At 42.4% G+C, this 15,518-nt stretch overlaps 1 protein-coding gene across 1 annotated transcript; it reads right to left on the bottom strand.

The window, feature by feature from the left end:
* Positions 1–551: 551 nt before the first annotated feature.
* SLFN14 (schlafen family member 14) lies at positions 552–11,876 on the bottom strand (the record flags this gene model as incomplete). The annotated part of the gene is given in 7 exon segments (XM_043582629.1): positions 552–2,741; positions 2,743–3,082; positions 5,106–5,820; positions 8,659–8,787; positions 10,549–10,635; positions 10,638–11,020; positions 11,269–11,876. Coding segments are annotated over 7 exon segments (2,865 nt in total), but the record flags the coding sequence as incomplete, so codon positions are not given.
* Between the last annotated feature and the right edge of the window lie 3,642 nt (positions 11,877–15,518).

Genomic DNA, 15,518 nt, shown 5'->3' on the forward strand with positions numbered 1-15,518 from the left:
CTAATCCCTCCTCACTTGACTCTTTAAATTAATTTTAGAGAATTCACACACCTCCCATTATCCAAATGTTAATGCAGTGGTGTCTTTTGCTTCATCAGAAAAGAATTACTTGCTGAACTTTATTTCTCCCACCCAAAGTACCCAAATATCCCCAAGAAATGGTAAAAGGGAGGAAATGTCAAGTAACGGAAGCAGGCAGAGGCAGGGAGGGGAGAAGTTCTTCTGTTCAGTCCATGGTCAGTAAAGCTGACCATTAGGTTTCAGACTGGCTTGTCTGATCCTCTCCCATCTCTTGGAAAGGTGATGGGCTTTATGTGAAACTATAGCCAAAGGAATATTTCCACACTTTCTTTTGCATTCATGCCTGCCCAGCATCAATAAAGTTTTCTGAAACCTTTCTAGAAATTAAAAGCAATCTGGAGGGGCACCTGGGTGTCCCAGTCGGTTAAGCGTCCAACTTCAGCTCAGGTCACAATCTCACTGTTTGTGGGTTCCAGCCCTGCATCAGGCTCTGCTGACAGCCTGATTCAGATTCTGTGTCTCCCTCTCTCTCTGCCCCTCCCCAGCTCATGCTCTGTCTCTCTCTGCCTCTCAAACACAAATAAAAGTTAAAAAGCAATCTGGAAGCTGGAATATTTCCAAAGCAACTTAAAAATCCTTACAAACAGGAAAGCAAGTTTGCATTGAAGAGCACGGCATTGGCTTAGCTGTTTGGGGAGCTGACCAGAGAAAGGGAACTGTGTTTTATTTCTACTTCACATACACTGGAAAGAAAACATGATAGGAGAGTATTACATAGATCTTGTTATGCTGACAGCTACTTCTCTGGCACAGCTTAGAATGACTTTGGCACTATCCTCAAAAAGTTTTTAAGCCAGAGAATGGCTGCAAAAGGAGAGACAAAATTTAGGTCAGGGGGATGGCGAACGTTTAATTTGAGGAGTTGGCCTTTTGAACAAAGACTTGATCGACAAGCTAGGATTTCAGCAGGTAGAGGGGCAGACAAGGCTTTGAAGGCAGAGAAGAGAAGCACAGCCAGAAGCCAGGAGTGGGTAGGGATGGCATGGGTGGTAGATTTGCCATCCAGGCTGTTGATTAAAATTAACACCAAATCATAATGGAAGAGCTCAGGGATGTGCAAAGGCCTCTTACAGACAGACCATTTCCCAGGCCAGCAGCAAAGGATAAGCAGTTTTGAGCCTAGGTGAACATATGAACAGGTAGAGGATGAACATGAGCAGTGTGTGTGTGTGTGTGTGTGTGTGTGTGTGTGTTGTGTGTGTTGGGAGGAGTAAGGGGAGGGTTGGTGGTCAACCTGGAAACTTTGGAAACTAGGAGAGAAGAAAAATAAATTTGCTTTATTTTGTAAACCTGACCTGAGTCCTTGTGGTGGAAATATCCCTATTTTAGAGATGACTGCACTAGTCGAATATTGCCTAGACTCTTCACACATTTGAATGGGATCCCCATTGCTGCAAAGCTATGCTCATAATTTGGCTTCCAATGTTGCCATTGAATATATAGATTAGCAAAAGCATCTGGCCCACTTACTACTACAGTACTCACTGTAAACTGACAGGGTGACATTTTCATGTGTGCGTTGGTCTTTTGTGAGCTTGACTGGCATCAAACCATCTCCAAGAGACCAATCCATGCTTCGTGCAAAGAGGAAATCAAGTTGTGGGCCCGTGAAGCTCGAGACCCAGAGCCAGTATGAGGTACTCAACAAGGTGCTGCCCCTGAGATACCCAGTTAAAATAAGTAGCCTGGGGGGCATCCTCCCTCCCACTCCCAAAATGGGTCAGCAAGGCTGGGCTGCCTTAGACGCCTTGGGAGAGGAGTTATAACAAAGGACACATTAGGAGAGGAAGTCAGGGTGTGTCATGGAAAGCCTTGAAAATTGGTTTGGCTTCTAGCCTGCAGGGCCTCCTTGCAGATACGTTGGCAGGGAATGCCACACAGTCAGTTCCCCATTTAAGGAGAACCGCTGGTCCCTGAAAGATGGACTGGATAGGAAAACCAGAGGCAGGGGACCAATCGTCAGTCTGCCATAAGTGTATAGGAGGAGGAAAAGGACAGTAACAGCACACAGAGTGAAAGGTCACTCCCAAGAGACATTTCTTGGCTCCACACGGTACTTACTGTGCCTTGACTTTCTCACTTGCAATATGTGAGAAGGAGTAGCTGCCACCTCCCCCAGAGAAGAGACTCTGCTCTTTCTGGCACCTGTATTGTGAAAATAATTTTCGGAAAGCTGCCCTCTTTTCATAAAGCACATAGAGGTGTTTAATGGCTCATGAGGCAAAGCGGAGCTCATGTGCTTCTTCTGACAGTGCACATTCTGGACTCAGCCCAAACACATTCTTCCTCTCCAGGCCTGAAAACTGTTGAATACTGTCTAAGATGATGTGACTGCCCCAAACACCGGAGGCCTGGCTGAACACAACCTTCGTTGCTCCAGGGGTTACAAATAATCCCACTGCTTTAGGCAGTGCAGGTTCATAGCGTCCTCTGTCCTCCCTTTTCCTGCACAGAATGGCTATGTCTTTGGGCAGGTAGCCACATTGGAACAGGTGGTGACACCTTTCCGCCACGTGTTTCACAATTTGTTCCATAGTGAGGCCAGTCTCTGTGTCATCCACCCCAGGCAGACCCTGGGCACACACTGCTTCCTTGTAGGCAGTTTCCCTGAACAATGGCAGTGTGTCTGGGGACCTGCCAGAGGGCAGATTTGCTCTGATCCCTCCTCATTTCTTCTTTCGTGAACGTTGCTATTTCCAGAGCACAGTGGATCCCATTGGTGATTGTTTTTCGAGGAAACTGAGCAGATGAAGGGGGGACGCCATTAATATCTGCATGATGGACTTGGAAAGGGTCCAGAATAATCCAGAGAATCCCATGATGAAGGTTTTCACTCCCAGCTCCCCTCAACTTTGGAAGGGTGATGCTCCTGGCCTTCAAGTACTAGTCTCCACATTTACTGCAGAAATTCTCAGTCTCATCCATCACTATGTGTTTAACCTCTAGGAACTCCCCTTGTAAGAAGGTTTTCCGAGTCACAACTCTGCAGGTGGTTTGTTGGCTAGAGAATGAAAGAGAGAATAAGGTTTCAGGCATATATACAAAGGGAACACCATATGCATCACTATCTACATTGGAATTAGAGGCTGGTTCTCATTTGGAGACTGATTCATTGACTCAGTGGTGTCCTAAACACTACAAAACTACTTACAAGTTACCTGATAGAATACATAAATTGCAAACTCTACTCTTTGGGGTTATCTAATTAAATCTGCACATGAAAATTTTTGAAATGAACCCAGGTAGGAGATTTCATTTCTATTACTAGTCCATTTCTGCTGCTTGACAATCCCTAAAGACAGGCTATTACATTGACAGGAAATCTCAAAAGCAATTTCCACTTGTTACTATCATTGCTTAACTTTCTTCCTTTTTAGAGCAGGTGAGCAGGTCCCTGGAGGCATAATTTTCATGTGCAAAAGAGGTATGGGCTAGGATGAATTCCTATCTAAAGCAAATCCTATTTCCCCACTTACTGGTAGTACAAAACGAAAGCCTTTTTAGATTTTGGTAAGGAAAACATCAGGAAGTTGCTGAGTTCCATGACATGTCAAGTAAGATAGAAAATCTACAGGGCTATGCCTCTCTGGGACTGCTACTCTGTTTACTTAGCTCAATTTTCCTTTGTAGTATGTTTTAGCGTACTAGAGGAGGAGGAACAAATTAGAGGAGGCAAGGAAACAGCCAATTTCGTTATATAGATAGATATAGATATAGGTGATTTTTTCAAAGTAAACTTGGTTGTTTCTTTCCTCTAATTTAGATCCAAATAACATCATTCCTATAGATTTCCTGATTTATATATGCAGTCCTTGGGGATTTACTCCCCCTATACCTTGAATCACAGCTACTTACGTTCTTCTGTACCTGTTTCGACTGTGTAGACTTCTTGAAGGAAAGCACCGATTCTTAGTCCCCTCATATTAGGGGTTCAATAAATAACTTGTTGAATTTGCCTTTTGACTGGGATATTTTTAAACTTACCCATACAGCATAGCCCTTAGCACAGTTTACAAGATCCTCCATAATTTGGAATCTCCTTCCTTTCTAACTTCATCACCTGCTATATACCTCTACTCCCTCCCTACTCCAGTAAGACCTACCATTCTGATTCTCTCATGTGCCTTTGCACTTGCTGTGTGCCCTTTGCCTAAAAAGCCCTCCACTTCTCCTACTGACTTCTTAAGAGTATGCCAAAGGATCCTTCACCCAGGACTATTTGCTGGCCAACCTCCAACCTAAGTTAAAATAAGCATATCCTTATTATCATATTAATTATGCAACATTCAATTTGCTTATTTTTTTCTTATCTCCCTTATCGGATCTTTAGGGCCCCATCTTCAATATGTTTTTCCCTGGTAACACTAAATGTACACATTCCTAGCATATAAGTGGGGCCCCAAAAGATTTATTGGGTACATGAGTAAACCAAACCAAAAATTAAAGTGAGTTTGCCCTCATTTGCTAGATTGTATAACAACCAATTTTTTTTTTTTTTACTACACTGAAAGGTAAAGACTTAAATCAGAGGCAAATTTGCATGTTTTCTGCAGTTGTCGATTCAGAATAAGTCAAACAAATGAAAACAGTTTATAAACAAAATGAAATGGGTATTTAAATTCAAGTTCCTGTTAGGTATAATGTCTAATTAACTGAAATACTCTATGACTTTGAAGCATTAAATATCAAGCAAAATGTATACTTAAAACAAAACAGGCTTATTTCCACTTTTCTTAAAGTTAAGGCCAGAGATTGTAGGGAAAAAAATGTTTCTAGTTAAAGAAATTTAAAGTGATATATATAGTTGGCTAATTTGTAATGAGATGTTTAAACCTGAGCATTACATAGTACCCATTTGTAGCTCAACTACCTGATCATTTGGAGATGTGTATAGGGTTTGGGCTCTCAGATTTATGCAGCTAAGGCCTCACAACGTCTTAAACTAGAAACGCAGATAACTCTTGAGATACTGTCGAAAAGACTGACTAAATATGTTTATCATGTTGAGTCGGTGGCACTCTTACATCACATAATCCTTTAAAGAGTCGCTTTCACAAACATAAAGGATCTCTTTTGGTTTGCAGTGCAACAAATGCTTAATTTTCTCTATGATCTTTATGGCTAGGGCTGTCTTCCTGGTTCCTGGAAAGCAGTGGATAAACAATTCTCGCGGCTCCTGAAGGCTTTCTGAAAGCAACTCACATTGCTCCTCTATGAGCAAGTTGAAAAATTCACAGCCCAGCTGGTCACTCAGAAGAGATCTGGAACACAGTGAGACTATGATAAAGGCCGGCAACAAGTCTTCCATTTCATCCTTGGCAGCAAGCCTGTAGGACTGGGGGTAGTGAACAGGGATTTCATTGGGGCTGCACTGTGTGCTGGACAGGTGCATCAACCTTGGGATAGCACACACTTTCCCTGTGTAACCACCAATGGTTCCCAGTTTCTGCTTTAACTGATGAAAAGTGTTTCGGCCATATTCAAGCCCTCCAATCCAACCGGGGCGTATTAAGATTGTATGGAGTACCAGGGGACTGTTAACTGCTCTTAGAAGAGCATCGCACAGGACATCCTGCTCTTTCCTTAAGCCAACATCACTGGCCCAGCTTCTAGAAACTATCACAATCCCCTGAGAACAAGGATATATCTGTGTCTTCATTAACTCCTTGAGTCCTTTATGATCAGAGAAGAGCTTCTTACAGAGGGATACCGGTTTAAACTGTATCTCTTCCTGTGTCACTGAAAATGCAAGAAATAGAAATTACAAACTAAAATTTACAAAAGCATATTGTAAGTATTCCTGCAACATCATAGGAAGAAATGAATCTAGCCATGGAACTATGGGTTTCCTTGTCTACAAAGAAAGCACCCCCTCTTTATTTTGATGTAGCCCAATAATTTATTTTTGCCTTTGTTTCCCCTGGCTCAGGAGACATATCTAGAAAGACCTGGTAATCACAATACTGGATATTTACCCAAAGAATATGAAAACACTAATTCAAAGGGATATAGGCACCCCTACGTTTATTGCAGCATTACTTACAATAGCCAAACTATGGAAGCAGCCCAAATGTCCATTGATAGTTGAATGGATAAAGATGTGAGAAATATATATATATATATATATATATATGGAAATATATATATATACACACATGGAAATATATATATATATAAATATATATATGGAAATATATATATATATGGAAATATACATATATATATGGAATATTTTTGGCCATAGAATGAAATCTTGCCATTTGCAATGACATGGATGGATCTAGAGAGTATTATGCTAAGTGAAATAAGTCAGTTAACGAAATAAAAATACCATATGATTTCACTCATATGTGGAATTTAATAAACAAAACAAATGAACAAAGAGGGGAAAAGACACAAACCAAAAAACAGACTTTTAACTACAGAGAACAATCAGATGGTTATCCCAGGAAAGGTGGGTAGAGGCATGGATATGAAGGGGATTAAGAGTACACTTATCTTGGGGTGCCTGGGTGGCTCAGTCAGTTGAGCACGAACTTTGGCTCAGGTCATGATCTCATAGCTTGTGAGTTCGAGCTCCGCATTGAGCTCTGTGCTGACAGCTCAGAGCCTGGAGCCTGCTTTAGATTCTGTCTCTCTCTCTTGCCCTTCCCTCGCTTGCATTTTTTTTAAAAATGTGTTTTTTAAACATTAAAAAAAGAATACACTTATCTTTTTAAAAAAATTTTTAACATTTATTGATTTTTTGAGAGACTGAGTGTGAGTGGGGAAGGGGCAGAGAGAGAGGGAGACACAGAATCTGAGGCAGGCTTCCGGCTGTCAGCACAGAGCCTGAGGCAGGGCTCGAACTCACAGACCACAAGATCATGACCTAAGCTGAAGTCCGATGCTTAACTGACTGAGCCACCCAGGCACCCCAAGAGTACACTCATCTTTAAAAAAATTTTTTTTTTCAACGTTTATTTATTTTTGGGACAGAGAGAGACAGAGCATGAACGGGGGAGGGGCAGAGACAGAGGGAGACACAGAATCAGAAACAGGCTCCAGGCTCTGAGCCATCAGCCCAGAGCCTGACGTGGGGCTCGAACTCACGGACCTCGAGATCGTGACCTGGCTGAAGTCGGATGCTTAACCGACTGCGCCACCCAGGCGCCCCAAGAGTACACTCATCTTGATGAGCACTGAGTAATATATGGAGCTGCTGAATCACTGTATTGTACACCTGAAACTAATGTAACACTGTAATTAGCTACTCTGGAATTAAAATTTTAAATTAACTCAATAATTTTTAAAAAGAGAAAGCACCCCCTCTTCACAGGCCAGGACTACAAATTTCCTATTTCTGGCAGCAGGAGAAGGCAATAGGGAGGAGTCTTCACAGAATAGAATAGCCTCCTGGTACCTTCTCCTCAACCCCAAGTGGTCCACTACTGTTAGGAAGGCATTTCTTCCGGCTAAGGTGTGTGTGTGTGTGTGTGTGTGTGTGTACCTGGTGCTTTAGGGATCCAAGAACTTTCCTTCAGGACGTTGATTCTTAACCTGTGGCAGTTTTGCCCCCTGGGGGACATTTGACAATATCTGGAATATTTTTTGTCATAGCTGGAGAAGGTGTTACCGGCATCTAGTGAGTAGAGGGCAGAAATGCTGCTAAATATCCAACAAAGTCACAGGGCAGCCCCCCTCAACAAAAATTATCGAGCTCGAATATCAATAGTGCCAAGATTGAGAAGCTCTGCCTTAGGAAGAGTCCAGGTGACCCCATGGTTCACCTCTCTCTTTTATTTTTAATTTTTTTTTCACTGTTTATTTTTGAATGAGAGAGACAGAGAGTGAGCAGCAGAAAGAGAAGGAGACACAGAATCCGAAGCAGGCTCCAGGCTCTGAGCAGTCAGCACAGAGCCTGATAGGGGGCTCGAACTTACAGACTGTGAGATCATGACCTGAGCCAGTCAGATGCTTAACCTATTAAGCCACCCAGGCACTCCAGTTCACCTCTTTCTGATTGGAAAGCCAGGGGCCACTGTGGTATAGACTTAAAGAATTTAAGAGAATTCCTATATTTTCTCAAATTTGGAGAACAAAAGCCATACGTGACTGGAAGCCCCAAAGCACGCAGAAATATAATGTGGATACAATAACTGAGAAACAAGAGTCCATCGTATATATTATTTCAGGACCATTATGTCTACATTTGACCTCCTTTAAGGACTAATTGCCTTGGACTAATTGCTACCAATTCCTCCCAATTTATTATTTTTTGTAAACTCTATTGTCAATGTGGGGCTCAAACTCATGACCCCAAGATCAAGAGTTTCACGCTCTACCAACTGAGCTAGGCAGGCACTCCCCAACTTTATTATTATTATTATTGTTACTATTTTAACTTTAATTTTGTTTTTTTAGGGTTCATGTCCAGCGTGGAGCCCAATGCAGGACTTGAATTCACAACCCTGAATCAAGACCTAGGCTGAGGTCAAGAGTCAGATGCTTAACCAACTGAGCCACCCAGATGCGCCCCCATCCTCCAACTCAGTTTTAGAAAACAAAGTCCCTTCAGCTATAATGAAGAAGGAATACCTGGAAACAGACATTGTTGTAGAGGCCTCTTAAATTCCAGGACTTTTTTGGGAGATGATGGGCTTCCTAGGGCTGATGGAGCTGGTGAACTCAGGTGAAAGCTGTAGTCAGTGGCCAGACTGGAAGTTGCTAAACAAACACACGGCAAGTTGTTTCAGATGAAAAAAGAAAACTCTTTTTCATTGCCCTTACTACTGTTGATGTGAGATGTGCAGCGTGCCTGAGCCACTCATGCTTTCTACGCCTCAAACAGTTCACATATGTTAGGAAATGAAGACTGGGGACTCTTGGAGTGTCACGCATCTTCTAAGTCACTGTGTGGCTCATTTTGGGCAAGTCATTTCCTCTCTCGTGCGAACGTGAGCTGGTGGCCCCTAACGTTTCCTTCTGATATTCTGATTCTGGGTCACCCCTAAAAGGAAAGGCTGCTGGTGGCTGATCAGAAAAAGGTTAGCACAGTATTTTTTTTTTTATTTTGTTATAGTTTGTTTAAACCTCCATTCAAGGTTTAGTTGGATCAGAAAGCGGCAGGATCTCTAGATTGGGGTGTGTGTCTATGAGAAAAGTAAACTCAAACAAATTTAGGACAGAATGATTTAGCAAAATCACTCGAGTTTTGATCCCAGCTTCTCTTATCAAATTTGGAACATATTGACCATGAAGACAAACTGACCTGTAAGTCCTTTATGGATTGATTAGAAATCACCAGGGCTGATTCTGAGCCAAATTGTAAGGGAGGTGAAAACACTATGAGTCCTTCTTCCCCTCCCTCATCCCCTGCTCAGCATCTCCTTTTACATCGGTTTTTCCCCACTTGGTAGTGCCCCAAGCCCACTGGTTGAAGACATTAGCTCTTAATGTTACAGAAACCATTCAAATTTGTCAACAAGCTTCCCTTAAAGGAATTAGTGGAGGGGCACCTGGGTGGCTCAGTTGGTTGGGCAACCAACTTCGGCTCAGGTCGTGATCAGCCGGCTGGTGGGTTTGAGCCCCACATCAGGCTCTGTGCTGACAGCTCAGAGCCTGGAGCCAGCTTTTGGATTCTATGTCTCCCTCTCTCTCTGCCCCTCCCCCACTCATGCTCTGCCTCTCTCTCTCTCTCTCTCTCTCTCAAGAATAAACAATTAAAAGAAATTTTTTAAAAAAAGAATTAGTGAAGTCATCCTTAAACAGTGTTTCTCCCAAATACTGACTTCAGAGTGACCCTGTTGATTAATGTTTTTGACTAGAAAACCAGCCTACAAAATTCTTTCAACAGGCAGTTACCGTGCATAAGGGAACTTTCACTAATTCATAGCTGATCAGATAAATTTCCAAAAGTGGACCAAAATCCAAGCATTTCTTGACCTCAAAGAGTTCATATTCTGGGTCTTTGGAGCTGAAAATATTTTTTTAGGATTGTATTTTTTTTTTTAATTTTTTTTCAACGTTTATTTATTTTTGGGACAGAGAGAGACAGAGCATGAACGGGGGAGGGGCAGAGAGAGAGGGAGACACAGAATCGGAAACAGGCTCCAGGCTCCGAGCCATCAGCCCAGAGCCCGATGCGGGGCTCGAACTCCCGGACCGCGAGATCGTGACCTGGCTGAAGTCGGACGCTTAACCGACTGCGCCACCCAGGCGCCCCAGGATTGTATTTTTAAGTAATCTCCACACACGCTGTGGGGCCCAAACTCACAAACCCAAGATCAAGAGTTACACACTCCACTGACTGAGCCAGCCAGGCACTCTGGAACTGAAAATATTTTCAAAAGAACCCTGTAATGGGAGAATATTTGTAAGCAAAATTGCTTTCTATCCTTCAACGAAATTACCTGACCAAATACCCATGGAAGGCACAGAAGGGGTTCCTCCCTGGCTGACTAGATTATGACTTCTCTTCTGCTTTACCTGACTGAATATCCAGCATCATGGCTACCCAGTGCTCCGCCGTCAGCCTTGTGACAGAATTGTCCCTCATGATCCAGGAATCCGGGCCTCTGTGAATACTACACAGCAGAAGGGCCCCATGTGAACCACACAGACATAGCCATACAGGACATCGTTTTGGTACACATTCAAGATTTTGGTTGTGAAATGCACCTTTGGCTTCTCACAGCAGAAGTGGAAGGTTGGCAATTTTTCTACACAGCTTTCTATTTCCTTTTTTAGTAAGTCAGGGTTCACTTTTTCTCTCTGACAGCCAAACACTTCTTTGCTCTTATCATCTACTCCAATAATTAGGTATCCCCCTAGGGTGTTGGCAAACGCAGAAACATGAGGCAGCATTTCTTTAATCCGAGGGACAATCTTTCTGGTGGTGAACCTTTTAAGCTCCACACGTGTTGACTCCGTAACATTGAGTTTCTCCTTATACAGGAGCCTGTCCTTTGGGTTTTTTTTAAATTTTTTTTTAAATTTTTTAATGTTTATTTATTTTTGAGAGAGAGAGACAGAGCATGAGCAGGGGAGGAACAGAGAGAGAAGGAGACACAGAATCTGAAACCGACTCCAGGCTCTGAGCTGTCAGCACAGAGCCTGACACGGGGCTCGAACTCACAAACCATGAGATCACGACCTGAGCCGAAGCCAGACGTTCAACCGACTGAGCCACCCAGGCGCCCCAGGAGCCTGTCCTTTTGAAACAGTTCTGAGGCAGACACCCTCCTATCTTCCTCTTCCTGAATGTATCCTTAAGGAACTTTCTGAGAACTCCACTCCTTCACCCTTGATCTTCCTCTTTGGGCTCTAGACTGCTTCTCTCTGAGAAGCTCCAAGGCACTGCTAGCGCTCAGGTTGACAGTGGAAGTCACGGCTCTCTGGTAGAGATTGGAACGCAAGCTGCAAATCCTTAGGGGGAGGCTGGAGACATCTGGGCTCCAGGACTTTACAAAAATCAGGAGATTGTGCCCCTGCTGCATGTAGTCAAGGTATTTCTGTGAACCTGAAGGAAGGAGCTTCTGAAAAGAAGTTTCCAGGTCCTGCCCCAGCCCATGGCATCGTTAACTGTAGGTTTTATCATCAATCTCTGCTTTGATCACACCCCCTCCAGAATTTAACAGCGCACAGGTAGCTTGGATAATTTTCGCATTCTCCATTCTTTTCAGACAGCTACTGGCCATCTTCTTCCTGCTCTCTTCTCCAAAAGTCATCCTGCCCACGTGTACAACTGTCTTGGAATAGAGCATTTCCATGTCGGTCTGGACGCCATCCAGCCCAGTAGTCCCTCTGTGCTCCAAACAATAACATCAAGGGGTTCCAGGAAATAACTTGGACAGAAATGTGGTTTCTATATTAACAAGAATTCTGGAGATTACAATATTTTCTTTGAACTTACAGATTACTGGAGATACATTTTAACATTGGAAACACTCTTTGATATTACTATTTTCTAACAACATTGCAAGCTCCCAAGCCTTTCCAGCATGAACAGGTATAGGTAAAGATGAATGCTTAATATTTTGCCATAGCAGAAAGATTCCATTGCTGAAACTGTTAGTCATTTTTCATTTAAAGTCAGGAAGCAACAACAGTGAGCCCAGAGATAAAGGGCATGGATTGGCACAGGAGCCAAAGCAAGTTATACAGAATATGCAGAGGCAGAAGTTGAGCCAAAAGTTGCTCCTATTTATAATTCAAAGGGAAAGGAAGGCAATAGAGAACTAAGGGAGAATAGTTCTGGGGTATATGTGATGTGGTCTTATAAAAACAAACATAAAAGTGGTGTTCTTTATGCACTATTTTATACATTTAAGACATTTTACTCCTGGAAGAATGTCTATTGATACCAAATGCAGAAACCGTTATAGCTTCTCAAACCTTCTTCTAAAAATACGTTTCTTCATACACAGTGTGAAGTAGGAGCAGGAGTGTTCTTTCTCTTCTAAATAGTTCTACCCTGTGCTGGGGGAGCCTCTAAGGCTCAGAAGAAAATGTGAGCCTTTGGAACATAGTCCTTAAACTATGGTCGATTTCCCTTTTTGCTTCACGGACCAGAGAGCAGCCATCCAATTTGAACTCAGGGCTCTGAAGCAAATGTTTCATAAATGGCCTTGTTAGCTCTTATTAATTGCAAAACAAAATATTTACTAACCCAAATCAAAATTTTTCCTCTAGGAGAAGAAAACCATTTCTTCTGTGTGATCTCCTCCAAGTAGAGGCCATATGGGTGTTGTTTATGCCCAGCAAGAGGGGAGAAAAGCAGGCATCCGCAGGATGGGTACCCTCTTCTGCCATTTGTTTGCTCTTGGCTGCCTTCTCACTTCCTCCAGGCAAACCAGAATCAGCCTGATGAATTGTTTTTTTCATATGTGAGCATCTTCTGTAGGTAAATGTAAACGTATGGTTCTTAGAGAAATTTCTGTTCATATAATAGAATCACAGAAGCGTTGGAAGGAACTTTAAAAATCTTCCAGTCCAACCATTTATCTGATTCCTAAGTCTTCTCTATAATATTCTCGACTCCCAACAAATCTTTTCAGCAACTGCTTGAACACCTCCAGCAACAGTAACTCACTACCTCTCAAATTAGTCCCTTCTATTTTCTGACAGCTCTGTTAGAAATGGCTTCCTGATTTTCAGTTATAATTTGTCTCCCTATAATTTCCACCTTCTGGGACCCACAAAACAAACCTAATTGCTTTTGAACTAGCAAACCTATACTCTCGTGATTGCCAAGTCTCACTGCTATTACTTGGATGCTGATAACAACTATGATAGACAATGTTTTCTGAGATTCTAGCTCCATATGAACATCCTTTGTACATTTCCCCAAATTTCTCACCTCCAATTTATTTTTTTTTTAATTTTTTTAATGTTTATTTATTTTGGGGACAGAGAGAGACAGAGCATGAATGGGGGAGCGGCAGAGAGAGAGGGAGACACAGAATCGGAAGCAGGCTCCAGGCTCTAAGCCATCAGCCCAGAGCCTGACGCGGGGCTCGAACTCACGGACCACGAGATTGTGACCTGAGCTGAAGTCGGACGCTTAACCGACTGAGCCACCCAGGTGCCCCTCCAATTTATTTAAGATGTGTTTATTCACTAAGTATTTCATTTTATCAACAGAGGTAGTTAGGGCACAACCTTTGTACACACTACACACAAACTGACAAATACTAGTGTCCATCTACTCTCGGTTCATTCATAGAGATGGTTCAAAGACTATGGAGAACATAGTGACCGAGAGCAACAGTGCTGGCTGTCCCTCACCACTGACTGACCCTAGCTAAGTCTCCTAACTTTCACTCATTCTCTCATTCAATCAGCTATTGTTTGAGCATCTGAGATGTTGAAATCCTTGCTCTGGCCCTTTCTAGCTTTGAGACCTTAGTTATGCTAACCAAAGCCTCAGATGCCTTCTGTGTAAATTAGAGATAATAATAGTGTCTTCTTTGTATAACTCTTGTGAGAATGAAATGTAGCCGGGCTACATGTCACAATAAAAACTGCTATTTAGTGATTGGCTTCTTTGGGCCAGATATGCAACTCTGATGGTCTCAAATTGTCTTTATGATAACTTGTAAGACATGGATTATTTTCATCATCTTATAAATGAAGAAACTGAATTCAGGGTAGTAAAGCTCAAGGCTACACACCTAGTAAGTAACAGAGCTGGGATCTGAACCCCTGTCTCTTGCAAAACTCATTTACTATCATTCTGCCATGCAGCCTTACTGTTAGCCAGAATAAGATACACGTCCTGCTCACAATCTAGAGAGCAAAAACATGTATTAACTCATTGCAATTCAACAGATATAATAGCATCAGTTGAGCACTTTACCTGCTATGCATTCTGTGTGCTCATTCAACTCTTATAACAGCTTGCAAATATAGTCACATGCATGACCATTATACCCTAGTGCCACTCTGGAGAGCTAATAACATATGAACAGTGTGCTCTGGGTGTTCTGAGGAGTGACAGTAACTATGCTCGTGAGTTTGAGATTTCATAAATGAGATGGTACATGAATTGCAACCTGCAAGTAAGAATGCACCAGGTTGAGGGGCACCTGGGTGGTTCAATCAGTTGTGTCCAACTCTTGATTTGGGCTCAGGTCACAATCTCACAGTTTGTGGGATCGAGCCCCACGTTGGGCTCTGTGCTCACAGCAAGAAGCCTGCTTTGGATTCTCTCTCTCCACCTCTCTTTCTGCCCCTCCCCTACTCGTGCACTGTCTCTCAAAATGAATAAACATTAAAAAAAAAAAAAAAAGGAATGCACCAGGTTGAGAGGGAGAGATGGGGAAAGAAAGGGAAACTAGGTAGAAGAATAGCACATGAAAAGACCCATTATCTTCACTGTCTAACGTCTCCTGTCCTGAAACTACAATGGAAATCCTTAATAGGTCTGGTACGGAGACACTCCATTTCTCTACATTCTTCCCTTTTATTTCTCGAACTTCAATCTAAAATGGAACCAGAGCGGGGCACCTGGGTGGCTCAGTCGGTTAAGTGTCTGACTTTGGCTCAGGTCATGATCTCACAGTTCATGAGTTCAGGCCTCACATCTGGCTTTCTGCTATCAGCACAGAGTCTGCTGTGGAGGTCACTTCAGAGTCTCTGTCTCCCTCTCTCTGCCCCTCCCCTGTTCTCTCTTTCTCTAAAAAATAAATGAACATACATACATACAAATAAATAAATAAATAAATAAATAAATAAATAATAAAATAAAATAAAATAAAATAAAATAAAATAAAATAAAATGGAACCAGAGGAGAGAAAATGAAATCTCACACAAGGGCCCTCAGGAAAATAAAAAGACTGAGAGACTCATTTCTCATAAATGCCTGATTTATAGAAAACTGATACTTGATATATTTTTTTGAGAGAGAGAGACAAGAGACTGTGTGTACAGGGGCACACATGTGCAAACAGGGGAG

Source organism: Prionailurus bengalensis, chromosome E1 (assembly GCF_016509475.1).
Source record: "Prionailurus bengalensis isolate Pbe53 chromosome E1, Fcat_Pben_1.1_paternal_pri, whole genome shotgun sequence".
NCBI lineage: Eukaryota > Metazoa > Chordata > Mammalia > Carnivora > Felidae > Prionailurus > Prionailurus bengalensis.